Genomic DNA, 15,250 nt, shown 5'->3' with positions numbered 1-15,250 from the left:
GAAAACTGGATGTTTAACAACTTAGTGTCTCCCACACATATCTATTATAATAAAAAAATCGCAAGCCAATATATTGATAGATCAATTTTCTTTACTACCCTTTTTTTCTTAATTTTTTAAATCATTAGAAAAATATATTGCTATTTAAACCTTGATGAAATTAAATCTATTTGTTTTGATGTATATGCTTTTAGCTTCATATTAATACAATTATGTAATATATGACCATTTATGTGTTTCTGCAGATCTTACCAACGACAACTGCTTACTGAATTGGAAGCAGTCAAATCCAAAGTAACTGACAGGTCTGATGTAGAACCTGAGAGCTTAGATGATACTGCCAGGTAAATGAATTGTATTTGTTTCTATATATATATTAATCATTTTTTTAATTTCATCAGTTAAGCATTAAAAAAAAAAGTCGTCTATAATGAACTTTAGTAACAAAGTAGATTTTAATTCTTTGCTCAGGATATTGAGATTTCATCATATTTGCTGACTTCTTATTTATACTAAAATCAAAGGTTCTTGTTGAGAATTCCACTATATTAAAAAACAAAAATAAAGACAAATCTGTATTATGTATGTACCAATGATGGAACAAAATTATCATATTCAAAAAATCACGTAAATTGATCAATTTTTTTTGTTTTTTTAATTAAGAAAATAAAATGTGACACCTTTCAGAGACCCATCCCTATCTGGTCACTTTTAGTCTCTCTAAAACATGTTTATCACTTTCATTTTACTTCAGTAACTTCTCAGGAACCAAGGGGGGGCTTCATCCTAGGACTAACACTTCATTTTATTATGAGATACATGGATATCTGAGTTTGATTATGTACTCGTGTGAAATGAATCAATGTATTACAACAGTAATTAAACAGGACATGATGTTTTATATTAAAAACCTGAGGATGGTAGGTCTCGTGTAGATATTCAGTGACTCTTAAGTTTCTATTTGCCCTGATTTTCTTCAGTAGTTGACTAAAAAAAAAAAATCAAAAAAAAAAACCAAGGAATGTTTGCTTTTGTTTTGAATAACCTTTACCATATTCAGTTGAAGTTAAGTATAAGCTTGATTTCTTCTTTCTTTATTATATAAAGTAAACTACATTTTTTCCCTTGAAACTTCCAACACTACAGGAAAACAAGTTACAACTTTTTATGCTAATCTGTTCTGCATTCCAATTACCTTAAGCACTCGTGAGTGTTTCCAGGAATTTTGCACTCAAATTAATCAATCCATTCATACATACTCTCCAAAACAAACCTTTCAAAGAGAAGGTAGCATCAACTTTGACTCGCTATTACTTTTCTACTAACATCGCCACCAAATCATTGTGTTAATTTTCTATCGATTAAAAAATACCCAAATACTGATTAATCCAGAATACTTACCAAATACATAAAACTGTCAATAAATATCATCTTGAAAACAAAAATTGTACATTAATACTACCGATGTCTGCATCATTAAAAATTATTTGAACAAAAATAGAAAGAATAAGATTACTTACCACTTAGGGTTAGTGCTAGAGTTTGATGATGGAATTTTGGTGCTGAAAACTTATTCTTAATTTGTGAAAGTAAATTTCCTGCACAATGTGTTAAATGATATGCATTTTTTTTTTTTTTAATCAAATATTTAAAAAGTAATATTTTCAATATGAAAGCTTAATTTTTACAACAATTCATATGCTGTTTATTAGAAACTTTTAAAGTAAATAAACCATGTTATGTTGTTTATAAAGTAAAAATAATTTAAATAAAAAATTTTAATTTGGGATTTTTTTTTTTTCAGATGTGAAGAAGATAAATTGATGGAAATGGAAAAGGTAAGAAATTATATTTTTTTTTCTTCAAATTGTTAGCCCTAGATTACATTTTTTTTTCCTTCAAATTGTTAGCCCTAGATTAAAGCAAGGCTTAAAACCATCACCTTTGCCCTTTACTTGACTAACACATGTAATAGGCTGATAACTTCTTGGAGATTTAACCTACCAAAAAACTCTGAAGTAAGCTTTATTTTTAAAAGCTTCTCTATATTTGTTAAGTCTAAAAGATATTTTGCTATAAAATAACAAGAAATTCATTTTGCTTTTACTGAAATTAAGTTTAGAAATGATATTTGCTCAGTTTGTAACAAAGGTACGTCCACATCTGGGCAGGAGCTGCTAGAAAGGATCTGTCCTGCCTTGATAGGGTTCAAAATAGACTTCGTGGCCTCGTGAGAGATGTCCTTTTCTCTTCGCTGCAACCTCTATCTCACAGAAGAGATGTTGCGAGTTTGTCTCTGCTTTATCGGTATTTTCATGGAAAGTGTTCGACTGAGCTTCAATCTATGGTCCTCCCTCGCCAAACTTTCACAAGAAACACTCGTCTAGCTGAAACACTATCAATAATTCCCCCCCCCCAACTCTTTATCTGTGCCTAAACCTAAATGTAGATTCGATGAACAAAGCTTCTTAGAACTGCACGTCTGTGGAATTGGCTTCCGTTTTCCTGCTGTCTATAATATGGTTGTCTTCAAGTCAAACGTGAACAAGTTTCTGAGGAGCCGTTCCACTTAAGTTAACAGATTTACCGAACTTCCATTACTATCGATTACGATATTGCCCTTTTGACTACTGTTCACTCTTTAACTCTTATCCTTGAGTGGTCTCTCTACCTTGATAAGTGGTGACGCCAATGTAAAAAAAAAATTAATTTTATAAATTAATATCAAACTAGTTTAAAACAAAAACTGTTTAATTAAAATTCCAAATATTTTCCTCATTACAGACCATCAAATTTAAAGACGATAGAATTCAAAAGTTGCAACATAAAGTGGTAAGTTGATGAATATTTTCTATTTCTCTAAACTTCAATCTTCTCAATAATTGTATCAATATGTTATCTTATCATGTGTCTGTTTTTTTTTTTTTTAGATGGAATTGTCCATGAGTGCCAGTGTATTAGAACAAGACAAAGTTTCTATCACAAGGTAAGTGCCCTCATAGAATGCTCATACTTTTAAGATCATTTTTTTTTGTTATGTAATATATTCTGATACAAATTATATAAACTAGTCAAGAAACTTGATCATATCTTTGAAAACATTTTTCACAAGTTTGATTTGAAAATTTAGAAAACCGAGTAATGTAATATTTTTCTTTGGAAAACTTTTGTTGTTAAAGCAATTTATTAATAGAAGACAGGTTTTTTTTTCTTTTTATGTTTTTGGTGATATTAATCCAAGGGGTCAAACCCTCATGAAAAGAGAAAGGTACACATCTGATGATTGACAGTTGCCGTAAAGTCTGAATTGATGATTAGTGCAAATTTTGAATAGAGAAACTGGTCATATTTCTTCAAACATTCTACAAGTTTAATTTGTAAATTTAAAAGAGAAAAAGCACTAAGTCTTCTATGATTAAGATGTTTGAACAATGAAAGTCTCAGAAAAAAATTGATAAGACATGATTTTAGCCATTTAATAAAAAAATTTATAAAATTACTTGGTTTTCTAAATTTATCTTTGTAGATATAGAAGAGAGCACTGTTCCTTTCCTTGGATTGCTCTACTTAGTATTATATGTATATGGTACAGGATCTATAACTCACCTGAGGATTGAATCCTGGTCTCTGAGCACAGTAACAAACTTGCTAACCATTATTCCAAATGGTTGGTTGTTAAATTTATTTATTTTTTTACAAGGAAAAAAAAAACACTTCAAGGCACGAAGGCCACTCGAGGATAAGGAACTTGTTCATATTGGACTACTATATTATAGTCAATAGTTCTAGGAAATAAGCTTTGTTCAAAGAAGCCAGGTTTAGATTTCGGTACAGATAGAGAGTTGGGGAAATTATTGATAGTGGTTGTATCACAAGAAATTGAAGAGTCAAAATATTATTTGTATGCATTATAGCATAAATCTGATAAGTATTGAGTTATCTCCCTTTGTTTTAAATGAGACTTCTTATTAAAATTTCATTCTTATGTATTTTGTCTCCAAATAAAATGTGTCTCAAACCAGATCATATTTTATACTTATATTCAACTTGAAAAAGTTTGGCTGATTTTGAACTTCTGTATAATAAATATTTGCTATAATCATAAAATTATGTAAACTTGATATAAATCCACTTTTCAATCATATTGTGTGTTTAACCATTGACTATTTCTTCCATTCAACATTGATCTACAAGAAAAAAAATGTTAGTTCAAAAAGCAAGATTTTACTATCTTAGAGGAGAGTGTGAAGGTATCAGTGGATTAATGGTATTGGCGAAACAGTTTAAATCCCATCAGTTCTATGATAGATTAATATGGTAGAAAGGTATGAATCTTATAAAAGTTAATTTATAATTAATCATAAAATAGGTATTAAATAGCTCACTAAAAGTTTATGCTGTCAACCTGTATAAGCAAGTTTGGGCTAAGCTTTTTAGAAAAGAACTGAAAATAGGATTCTACTAAATCATTATTGTAAACTAAAATGATTTGTACCAGGTAGAAGACAGCAAGAAGAGCAAGCTGCAAAGGCAAGATGGAGGCTGAGTAAGCTAGGTTTTCAAATGTACTACAAAGAGAAGAATGAAGTATTCAGTATAGCTAAACACATTCAAAATAACAATGAGGTGCTAGCAACAAATGAACAGGACACAAGGGATGCTTGGAAATGGTATATAGATGATAAAAGTTACAGACCGAGTATCTAGTTGAGCTATTACAAGAATTTAGAAAGAAATGCTGTAGGGAAGATGCAGGATCCCTAGACAATGCTGCAAAAATGTTGAAAACTGAGTGAAACAGGCATTGAGATAATCACAGACTTGACAAATTAGGTTTATAAAAGAGGTTGCTCTGAAGAAAAAAAAAACAAAACAAGGTATTTACATTTGTTTGCCTGATTACAGCTGAAAACCTAACTAATCACTAATATCTGACCAGGAAAGAATTTCTTGACCAACAATGTTGAAAAAGGAAGTGTCTCAATATTGTCATGCAGGACGCAATGAACAGGTTGAAATGGGAGTAGTTTGTGATATTTCTGAGTCATTAAGAGTCGATTCAACCTAAGCATGGTGTTGCACACATTAATGACTTATCTAAGTATAGAGAAAATTTTATTGGTCATAGAAATTAGTTTGATTTCTATTTTGGAGTCATAAATAAGGCTGTGAGAAGTGTCTTGTTATGAAGTGATAGCTAGCATTTTTCATCATTAGGGCTAGGACAACAGAATATTTTCCTTCTTGTTTTAACTCAAGTATATATCCGACACAGTTAATCTACCAAAAATCACATCATTCTATATAAAAACATAAGATTTGTTTCCTTCAATGACGTCAAGAAACCTTCTCTACCACCAATAGCAATGGCCAAAGACTTTATCTGAAAGTACATCTTTTAAACTCCTTGGCCTAACATTCACAGGAAACATGAGTTGGAACAATTACATTGAGAGCATTGCCAGGACCACTGCGAACTTTACTGTGCTAGAAAGCTACTAACGCCCGAAAGTATCCTGTACCTCTACAAGGCCACCATTCGCCCATGTATGGAGTATTGTTGTCATATTTGGGTTGGTGCATCTGCTACTAGTCTCTCGCTCCTAGACAAGGTTCAAAAGAGAGTCACCAACCTGATAGGTCCTGAACTGTCATCTACGCTTCAGCCTCTGTCCCATCGACGAAATGTAGTATCCCTCTGCCTGTTCTACAAGTACTTTAATGGTGAATGCTCCGATAAACTGCAAGCACTCGCACCCCCTTGACGTAAATATCCCGATAAACCCGATAAGCAGCTAAATCCCACCCCTTCACAGAAGCGATCCTTAAATGTAGGAGAGCCTTCTACTTCGGTAGTTTCTTCCCCAGAACCAGTAGACTTTGAAATTCCCTTCTGGGTTCCTGCTTCCCCAACTGTACTGACATGTAGAAGTTCAAGTGTAACGTGAGCTGACATCTTGCTGCCTGACTCCCCATATAGTACCCCTGTAGATTATGTCATTGATAGTAGCCCCCTACAACAAAGTGGCAATGTGCCTTGTTTGGGGTGAAAATGTAATAAAAAAAAAAATAATAATAAATAAATAAATAAAAATATCAACAGAGTATTAAAACAATGAAAAGAATATTCGGTTGTCCTAGCTGGAATCATAGGATTACCCAGAGCTTTTTTCTTATTAATTTCTTAAAAATAAAACTAATATTTATTTTGTTACAAGATAAAATAGTCAAAGAAAAATTAATAATCTCTCTTCTGTGAAATACAGCTATTTTCATGGTTTGCAAATATATTATTAGGTTGATTAACAACAAAAAAGTTAACTCGGATGAAAGAAAAATAATACAGAATAATTAACACTGGTTCACCTCATTCAATATAGTGCATCTCAATGTTGGTCTGTCAGGCTTAAATTTAAAATAGCATTTTCATTGGTCTGTCAAACTTCTAAACACATAAATTGAATAGATACATTTTAAGAGGAAAACAAGAAAGGATAATCTTGTCTCATTTAAAGACAATGTTGCAAAAATGTTGAAAACTCTGAGTGAAACAGGCATTGAGATGATCACAGATTTGACAACTAAGTTTATAAAAGAGGTTGCTCTTGAATCATTTATGTGTTTAAAAAGTTATCTTTTCTCTTCTTTCAGCTTCCAAGCTGGAGACTTGGTTTTGCTATGTTTAGATGAAGAGCATGGCCACTATGTAGTGTTTACAGTTGGAAACACTTTACATTTCTTGCATACAGACTGCTTAGACAACCTAGGATTACGGTCAGGTAAGCAAGCTGTCTTTCTCATGACAAAACAGGTTTTTGAGAGATATGTATATATTTCTGTTTCAGTATCTAACTATTATAATTTTGTCTTTTAGGTCCCAGCATACCAAGAGAGCCATGGGTTTTGGGTGTCATTACTGATAAAGAATATTGCATAGCAAAAAAGGTCAGTACTTTTCTTAACCAAACCACTTGATAGTGGATTGAGGGGGGGGTACTTATTAAAATGTTTTCAAATGTAATTTTTTTTAAAAATTGATTCTGTCACTGGTCAAGCAAATTCAATACAGTGTCATTTTTTTTTTTTTTTTAAATTTCAGCCTCAAAACAGATATCGTGTACCCCAGGGAACAAAGTTTTATCGAGTTCGGGCTAAACCATGGCCTAAAGATCCTCGGCTAACTCGAGAAATGGTTGACAGTGGTGTTGCAATTAGTGCTCAGATAACAACCACTGCGGCAGCAACATCTATTACCCCTACCACCACCGCAACCACATCTACAAAAATCAGTAGCAGCAACAACAATAACACCTCCTCCTCCTCCTCCTGAAAGGAACTGCTCCCCCTCTTCTTTCTCTAGTTGGAGGAGATGCTGCCCCCCGCCCCCTTCTGTCTTTTGTAAAGTCAAGTGATTCTGTGTGAGCCATGCAGCAGCATTCTGTCTGCACTGCTCTTCTCTCCCTTTTTTTCTACTCTCATTGGAACTAAAAAAAAAAAAAAAAAAAAAAAAAGTGGGTAGGTTTGCCACTACCCCCACCTACCCATTTGCTAATCCCTCTTCCTCACTCACTTTTCTTCTGCTGCTGCTGTTGCTGCTGCTGCTGCATAGTGAATGTGTTGCATGTCATTGTGCAGTGTTTTTTTTTCTGATTGTTGTACAAATTTACATATAGAATTAAAATGAGTCTGAAAATAATTAATTAAATAAATTTAATAAAACTTTATCTTTTATTCTTAATTCATTATTTTCTTTTCAGTAATAAGAACAAGACATACAAAAGAATGCAGAAATTTCAATAATTTTTTTTTTTTTTAAACTTATTCCAGTTACAAAAATGTATAAATTGGAAGAACAAATTTGGAATTCGAATGCATTAAAATTTGATACTTAGTGTCCTGTCATGTATGTTCAGAGTCTAAAGCAACATTTTATGTAGTTGCTTTCTCATTTGTTGCATCTCCTGTTGTCTCTGGAAAAAGGAAAGCAAATATAAAGAAATGATAAATGAAGAAGGCTAGTATATTTCAGTTATTGTCCGGAATTCCCATCTATATTACGAAACAAAGATAAAAGAAAAATCTGTATGAGGTATGTACCAGTGATGAAACGAAAATACCATATTCAAAAAATCACATAAATTGATAAAATAGTTATATTTTGATGAAGAAATAATGAGAATTAGTAGGCATTACAACATAAATTTGGTATAATTGAATTATGTCCCTTGCCTTGGAATTTTTTTTTTTTTCAAAGGTAGATAAGACGATTCACTCCTGATATTCATAAAGTTTGATTTTCTTATTTAAAAATAAAATTATTTGATAAATTTATGTGATTTTTAGAATGTTTTTGTTTCATATGTATATTATTCAGATTTTCCTTTATTTTTGCTTTTTTTTATATAGGAGGAATTTGAGCCAAAACCTAAATTTCTTCATAGAAAGAAGATCAAAATATTTGAAAATAACTTGCATCCAATGATGTGCTTGTTAATTATTTGCAAAACTATTTTACAAACATTACAAAATATTTGAATGATTGCAAAAATAGTTTATAAGCGAAACAAACATTCATTATAAAGTCGACGAAAAAAAATTTTCTCTCACCATTTTTCTGACTGCTTCATGATTTTATCATAGTTACTTTTGGTTAGTTTATTTATCAAAATCTTTTTAATCAAATAATTACTTTTAATGCATTTCATTGTCGACCAAGGAATTGAAAATATTTGCATTAAAATAATTCTGCAACAATCAAAATAACATGGGTAATGTGCTGACACAGTGGCACAGAAAGGAAATGGCTGAGTTTTTAGAAAGTGTTCAAGTTTTGTAAATTATGTTTGTGACAATGATTTCATGCAGATTAAAGAAATAACAATATTCCAAATTGTCATGAAGCTTTCTAATTTCAAACTGATTCATTGAATTGTCAAGCATCAGTTAATAGCAAATTATTGGAGGTGTTAAATCTGTAATTTACCATGTGCAGACAATTGATGGTTGAAGATGAAAATGTTAAAAAGATGGATTTCATTGTTCAATACAAAAAAAAAAAAAAAACTTTGGAGTGAAGCAAACTTTTCCTTACAAATTATAATTTATGTAAGGATCTTTCAGTTTTTGCATAAAACTTGTACTCCGTGGCCATTTTCTTTCTAGGCTGCTGTCTACACATTTCTAAATGCAATTCAAAGGTCTTTTTAAAAAAAAAAAAAAAAGAAAAAAGAAGTGGTAATCTTAAGTTCTACTGAAACTATGATGGATAACCATTTCTACTTTGTCACCAATGATGCAAATCGAAATCCTAATTAAACTTTACATATATTTTATTAATTGATTCTAGGTAATTGTATAAAAAAATGGATCAACTGTAATCTTTGTAGATATAGAAGAGATCACTGTTCCTTTCCTTGGATTGCTCTACTTAGTATTATATGTATATGGTACAGGATCTATAACTCACCTGAGGATTGAATCCTGGTCTCTGAGCACATTAACAAACTTGCTAACCATTATTCCAAATGGTTGGTTGTTAAATTTATTTATTTTTTTTTACAAGGGAAAAAAAAACACTTCAAGGCACAAAGGCCACTCGAGGATAAGGAACTTGTTCATATTGGACTACTATATTATAGTCAATAGTTCTAGGAAATAAGCTTTGTTCAAAGAAGCCAGGTTTAGATTTCGGTACAGATAGAGAGTTGGGGAAATTATTGATAGTGGTTGTATCACAAGAAATTGAAGAGTCAAAATATTATTTGTATGCATTATAGCATAAATCTGATAAGTATTGAGTTATCTCCCTTTGTTTTTTGTTTTTTTGTATTTTAGATTGTTTTCAAAATGGCGGACAAGACAGCTACTCTTAAAATTTTATTAATAAAAAATACTTGATAAATTTTGGAATATTTTCATTTCATCACATCATACAATTTTTCATTTTTTTAATATAGCGGAAATTTTGAACAAGAACCAATAGTTGGCTACTTTTCTGTAATAACATTTTACTTGAGAAAAAAAAAGTTGTTTGATCTTGTTATAGGGCTTTATTTTCAATTGCCTTAGCAGATGAACACCACATTTATAGTATAAGATTATATATGATAGTATATGAATAAGGTCTGGTCGCTATAGGATTTAAACAAACGTTACATAAAGTCCAATATACAGTGAATAAAAAGTAGCAGTCAATTGTTCTATTTATTCAGAAAATAAGGAATTTTATTAAGCTTATTTTTAAGAAACAGCATTTTTTTTTTATCTAATCAAACAATACATTTTTGAATGCTTAAACCCAATACTGACAAGACCTGATGCTTCTATTCTTGTATAAAAATAGAAAATAACCTGTTAAAAAAAAATTCCAACTTACAGCTTGATCAAGAAGTTTGCTCTGAAGTTTTTGCATTTGACTTTTCATAACATTTTGAACCTGTTGACACAAGAAGTTTGTTTGAAAGAATTATTATAAAAAAATATCTTATAAAAATATTATGTCCTTATTAAAATTAATGAAATGTCAATTTATTTTTGTTTAAATTATGAGTAAGATTAACTTAGAAGAAATATGTACCAAAAAGATTTAACAGTGACTAGTTGAAGTAAAGATTGTGCACTTGTCTTTTTCCTCCAACAAATCTAGGCTTGACATAATACATGCAGTTATGACATAGTTTATATTAAATTGACTTTGGAGGTTATCAAATATCAAAATATTTAGCTTTAAACATTAAAAATGCATTTTTTCTAGCAATACTTTCTGACAGTAACATAAATTTATTTTTTACAGAACTTTGGTATTTTATTTTCAGATTTTAATGCATGCAATTTTTTTTTAGTTTGTAGAATTATGGCTCACAACACCAGAACTCTTTGCAAAAGGGGAAATTTTTTTTCTTGATCATTTTTTTTTTTTTCTATACGTATATATGCGTCTTTTGCTAATGGAGGTTTACTCATCAAGCATGAGCTAAATACTGACTCCTTTCCATTAGAGTTTGGTCTTTTATGTTCAGCAACATTTGTCATTCCATGTGGCTTATCTCGTCCTTCTCTATAAAACAGTCACACCTCTTGCATCTTATTCTGGTTTCCCCGTGCTGGCAGCAGAGAGAGCACACCATGTGCTTCTTTGAGGTGAGGTTGATTACTACTACACTCCTCCCTGATCCTATGATCACACATGAAACATTTGGGAGGTGTTTTTTTTTTTTTTTTTTGCACCGTCTGCTTTTTCGTGGCAGTACAGTTACTGGGCCTCCATTCAAAGTATCATTGAAAAAGACATCACCTGCATTTATGCTTGGTGTATACTCATCTAGTCTCTCTCCAATTGCCACAAATCTTTCCTTCAGATTCTCTGAAGACACGTCAGAACAGACCATCAGCAGGCCTGGTCCCATTCCGTTAACATATGTTCTGTGTACTGGTAATTCCAGTAACACATTCCACCTCATACTTTGTAGTACGTCATCTATGTGGAGTCTTTACCCATATTTGCTCACCTATTTTGAAGACAGTCTGCTGCTGATTGGGCTGATATTCCTTTCAACCGTTGTACCAGTATACAGCATCCAATATAGTACACGGTTTTCTGCCTGTAATCCTTTTTACACTTCTATAATATCGCTTGATAATGCCATTACCAGATAGGATGTATACACAGCATAATCAAAGTCAGATTCTCTATTTATCTAGGAAGGTTTTGAACAAACTCCATTTATAAAAGAACGTCTTCAACTAGTTGATTACAGTTTTCACATCTTGCTGAGAAAGGCATCCCCATATGGCAAACAGAGTGGGAACGCAGTCAATAAGTGTTAAAAAATGGGCCCCATCGAAATAGGTAATATCTATCGCTACTCTATGCCATGTTTATTTAACATTTAAAGCACCATCTGACCAGTGCATGGGTGATGAATCAATCAACTGACACTCTTCACATTCTCCGACAAGTTTTCACAGTGAAAAATTCAATTTGTTTTGCAAAGTACAGTCCATCGCACATCAAGATGACTGCTTTGTCAATGAACAATCTTAATCTGGTCAAACCTGACTGAGCTCATGGATGCAGTATAGGCAAAGTGCACAGGCTCACCTTGTTTTAGCTAGATTTGATCAAGGATACATTCATCGACAGCACATCTTCCTTCCCGATTTTATTATTGAATAAAGCCACTGTCAAATGAGCATCTCACTTGTAGCTTTGGTTTGTGCACTGGCCTTGCTGGTAAGGGTATCTGAGATCTATTTATGGACACAAGCAGAGTCAGTGATCAAATGCAAGGTAGTTTTCTTTCAGAAGATTGCAAAGTGTATTCCTTTAATAATGGCATAGAGTTCCACAAGGATAATATGTTGGGAATCCTCTTCTAAATGTAACCAGCAAGCATCCTCTACCACAGCCCCATCATATACCAATGACATGCCGGTAGTGAGAGCTTGTGTTGACCCATGCGCTAAGGTCTTGGCCATTGACATACCACTTGCCCCTCACCTGGTCTTTGTGCACTTTGGTGAGAACCTCCTTAATCATGATATTGAGAGGGGCATTCTTCACTTTGTCATCCTACCCAGTGATGATGTCAGATGCTCTCTACTTAATGAATGCAACAGCAACACTAAGCCAACCACCAACGGTAAGGTGCCCAACCAACTTGCCAAATAATGAAAAGATATTCTGTCATGTGAGAACAAGAGACATTTTGGGATTTTGTTTCCTCTCCCCAGACCTGCAAACCAAGCACTCATACACCATCCTGTAGCCTCTCCAGTTCTATGTGAGGAGATTGAAGTTGTACAGATTCTTCTTCACATGCGTTGGAAGAAATCACTCTTGTCCACATACACATCATTAACATAGGCAGATATTGTTCACTGTATGTTCTTGTCCTTTGTCAAAATAGCATCAACAGTTGTTTGCATGATGGATGGTGGTACATAGAGTCTAAACCCCATGCAGGTCGGACAATACCTTTGTCCCTTGATTAGTACAGTTTCATAAGCTACAGTGATTGGTGCATGTGTACTTGAAGGTATGCCTTGCAAAGGTCTAATACCGATACATTCAATCTTGCTTAGGATCATTCTCTCAACTTTTTGGTGCATATGTCAGCTGTAGCCATAAATGAATCATGTGCTCATTTAACTCTCGATAGTCTAGCATTGGCCTCACCTTTTCTTTGTTCTACTGAACGACTGCCATTGGTGGGATCAGGCCCTTTGGGGGCCTCAATTCCTCTCCTGGGTAAGGAACCAACCGCCTATTATCAATCCAGGCTTGTAGCTCTTTATTATTGTGCATAAGTTTTTGCAGGGATGGTATACTCTGGTTCTTTGTTGCATAATGTTTCTGCTGGCTGATCACTTCCACAACACCATCCAAGATTTGGTGCGTTGGTCGAACTCTGTGCAGAAGTAAGACTGTTCCAGCTCTATTGTTGCAGCCAGAGCGAGACCCGTCTTGGCAAAATGTACCTTGCTTCCTTTGTCAATATGGCGACATCCATCCCCAGAAGGAGGTCAAATCATAATGGTTTGCTGTTTACCAACAGTACGTCAGTCTTCAAGGAATTCTTGTTGATCACTGTTAAAGTTATGCTGTCTACAGCATGACTTAGCAGGCATTTCTTGCCTGCAATTAGAATCGTCATACTTTTCCATACTTTGAGTAGCCATAAAAAGTCGCTCTCAACAGAGGAAGAGCACCCAGAATCCACAATGCTATCCGATTTAGTCCATTGATTTTTACTTTTATCATGAGAGCACTTCTGATTTATGTGGAGAGAGATAGTTCTGGCCTATGGGCCCTTGCCTCATTACCCAGATATCTTGTTGCAACATGTTCTTGTTGCTGGCACTGATAACTGAGTATCTCCGGGGGTACTCTTCTTACTTTACCCCCAGGCTGTTGACAGCCTCTGGCAAAGTGATAGAGTGATTGAGAACTTCATACTTATGGCATTGCACTGCAACTGTGTCCTGCTAGTTGCAGGCACATGAGGAAGAATTCTGTGTCACCTGACTGTTGCTGTAACAAGCTTATTCACCTCTACTTCTGTCATGAGAGCTTGAGCCATAGAAAGAATCCGTTTCAGAGTCATGTTTTCCATCCTTGAGGACACACAATTGTTGTCTAATGGAACCAAGAGGGTCCTGACATGAAAGCACAACTGAGCCATCAGTCAAAGGAGTTTTCTTCAATTAGACATGCTAGATCCTGTAGGTCCATGATTTTCTTGGAGCACAAACGAGAAGAGGCAAACTTGTTAAACACAACAAAAGAATTTGGTGCAAAGCCATGAGGGCTTCTTTCACCTGCTTTAAATCCTCCCTATGGTCATGGGTTAACTCTTGGTATGCTGACAGAGCCCTATCTCTCAACCCAAGTGTTAAAACACGCTTGACGTTAACACTACACATTTTGCACACCAGCTCCACCTGTTCCAACCATTCAGTGTGATTGGGTGAGACACCATGAAATTTGTGAAGCAGTCGAATGTCAAATGTTCTGTCTGCCATTTGTGTTTAGTTATTTATTAGATAAAATAGCTTGTAGAGTTTGGATGAGTTGTGGCTCACAGTACTTTTTCCTCAATCACCGTTTTATTCCATATGCATATGTATCTTTTGCTAACAGAGATTTATTCATCAAGAGGTAGCTAAATACTGACTCCTTTCCCTTGGAGTTTTGCCCTTTATGGTCAGTAACTCTTCCCACTTCACATGGCTTATCTTGTCCTGCATAAAACACGTTACATCTCTTGCATCCTCTTGGTGATTTTCCCTAAGTTCCCTTGAATCTTCTTCCTGGTTTTCCTGGCAACAGAAAGCACACCTTTTGCTTCTTTGAGGTGAGGTTGTTCGCAGCATTACTACTGCATACTCTAGAGTAAATTTCTTATATTTATACCATACTGTCATGGTTTAAGTGAATTTTCATTGAACAACACCAGATATCCTTGTTAACGCACACACACACAAAATAATTATAATATCCACTATGATCTGCAAGAGCAATTCTATTAGTATGAATGATGAATAATATTTTAATTTCAATAATTTCTAATTCTTGAGCATTCTTATAAAGCATGAAAATAGAAATGTTAAAATCTATATACAACAATAACATTGTGCATGCACTAGTTAACTTTTTTTTTCTCGAATGTAATACAAAAGTCAAGGAGACTAAGCTATCCAGATTTTCATATATAATAAAAAGAATGTAGTATTAATGAAACAGATAACA

The 15,250-nt window shown here is 33.5% G+C and overlaps 2 protein-coding genes across 2 annotated transcripts in view; one reads left to right on the top strand and one right to left on the bottom strand.

Annotated features, from left to right (window-relative positions):
• Positions 1-7,513, top strand: part of LOC145296768 (RB1-inducible coiled-coil protein 1-like) — a 285,724-nt gene extending 278,211 nt beyond the window's left edge. Inside the window, exons 20-26 of the mRNA XM_080142822.1 lie at positions 246-344; positions 1,805-1,838; positions 2,785-2,832; positions 2,931-2,986; positions 6,652-6,779; positions 6,875-6,945; positions 7,100-7,513. Coding sequence (XP_079998948.1) covers positions 246-344; positions 1,805-1,838; positions 2,785-2,832; positions 2,931-2,986; positions 6,652-6,779; positions 6,875-6,945; positions 7,100-7,330 — 667 coding nt within the window. The 3' untranslated portion in view covers positions 7,331-7,513. The remainder of the gene's footprint in view (positions 1-245; positions 345-1,804; positions 1,839-2,784; positions 2,833-2,930; positions 2,987-6,651; positions 6,780-6,874; positions 6,946-7,099) is intronic.
• A 183-nt stretch (positions 7,514-7,696) lies between these two features.
• The window catches only part of LOC145296767 (uncharacterized), a 242,404-nt gene continuing 234,850 nt past the window's right edge, over positions 7,697-15,250 (bottom strand). The window contains exons 38-39 of the mRNA XM_080142821.1: positions 10,376-10,435; positions 7,697-7,970 (exon numbers count right to left, since the gene is read on the bottom strand). Of these exons, the coding sequence (XP_079998947.1) occupies positions 7,917-7,970; positions 10,376-10,435 (114 nt within the window). The 3' untranslated portion in view covers positions 7,697-7,916. The remainder of the gene's footprint in view (positions 7,971-10,375; positions 10,436-15,250) is intronic.

This window comes from Euprymna scolopes, chromosome 17 (genome assembly GCF_053919585.1).
Source record: "Euprymna scolopes isolate OS-2025 chromosome 17, ASM5391958v1, whole genome shotgun sequence".
Classification (NCBI taxonomy): Eukaryota; Metazoa; Mollusca; class Cephalopoda; order Sepiida; family Sepiolidae; genus Euprymna; species Euprymna scolopes.
Note: the sequence above shows the minus strand (reverse complement) of the source record. Positions and strands in the feature narration are given on the sequence as shown.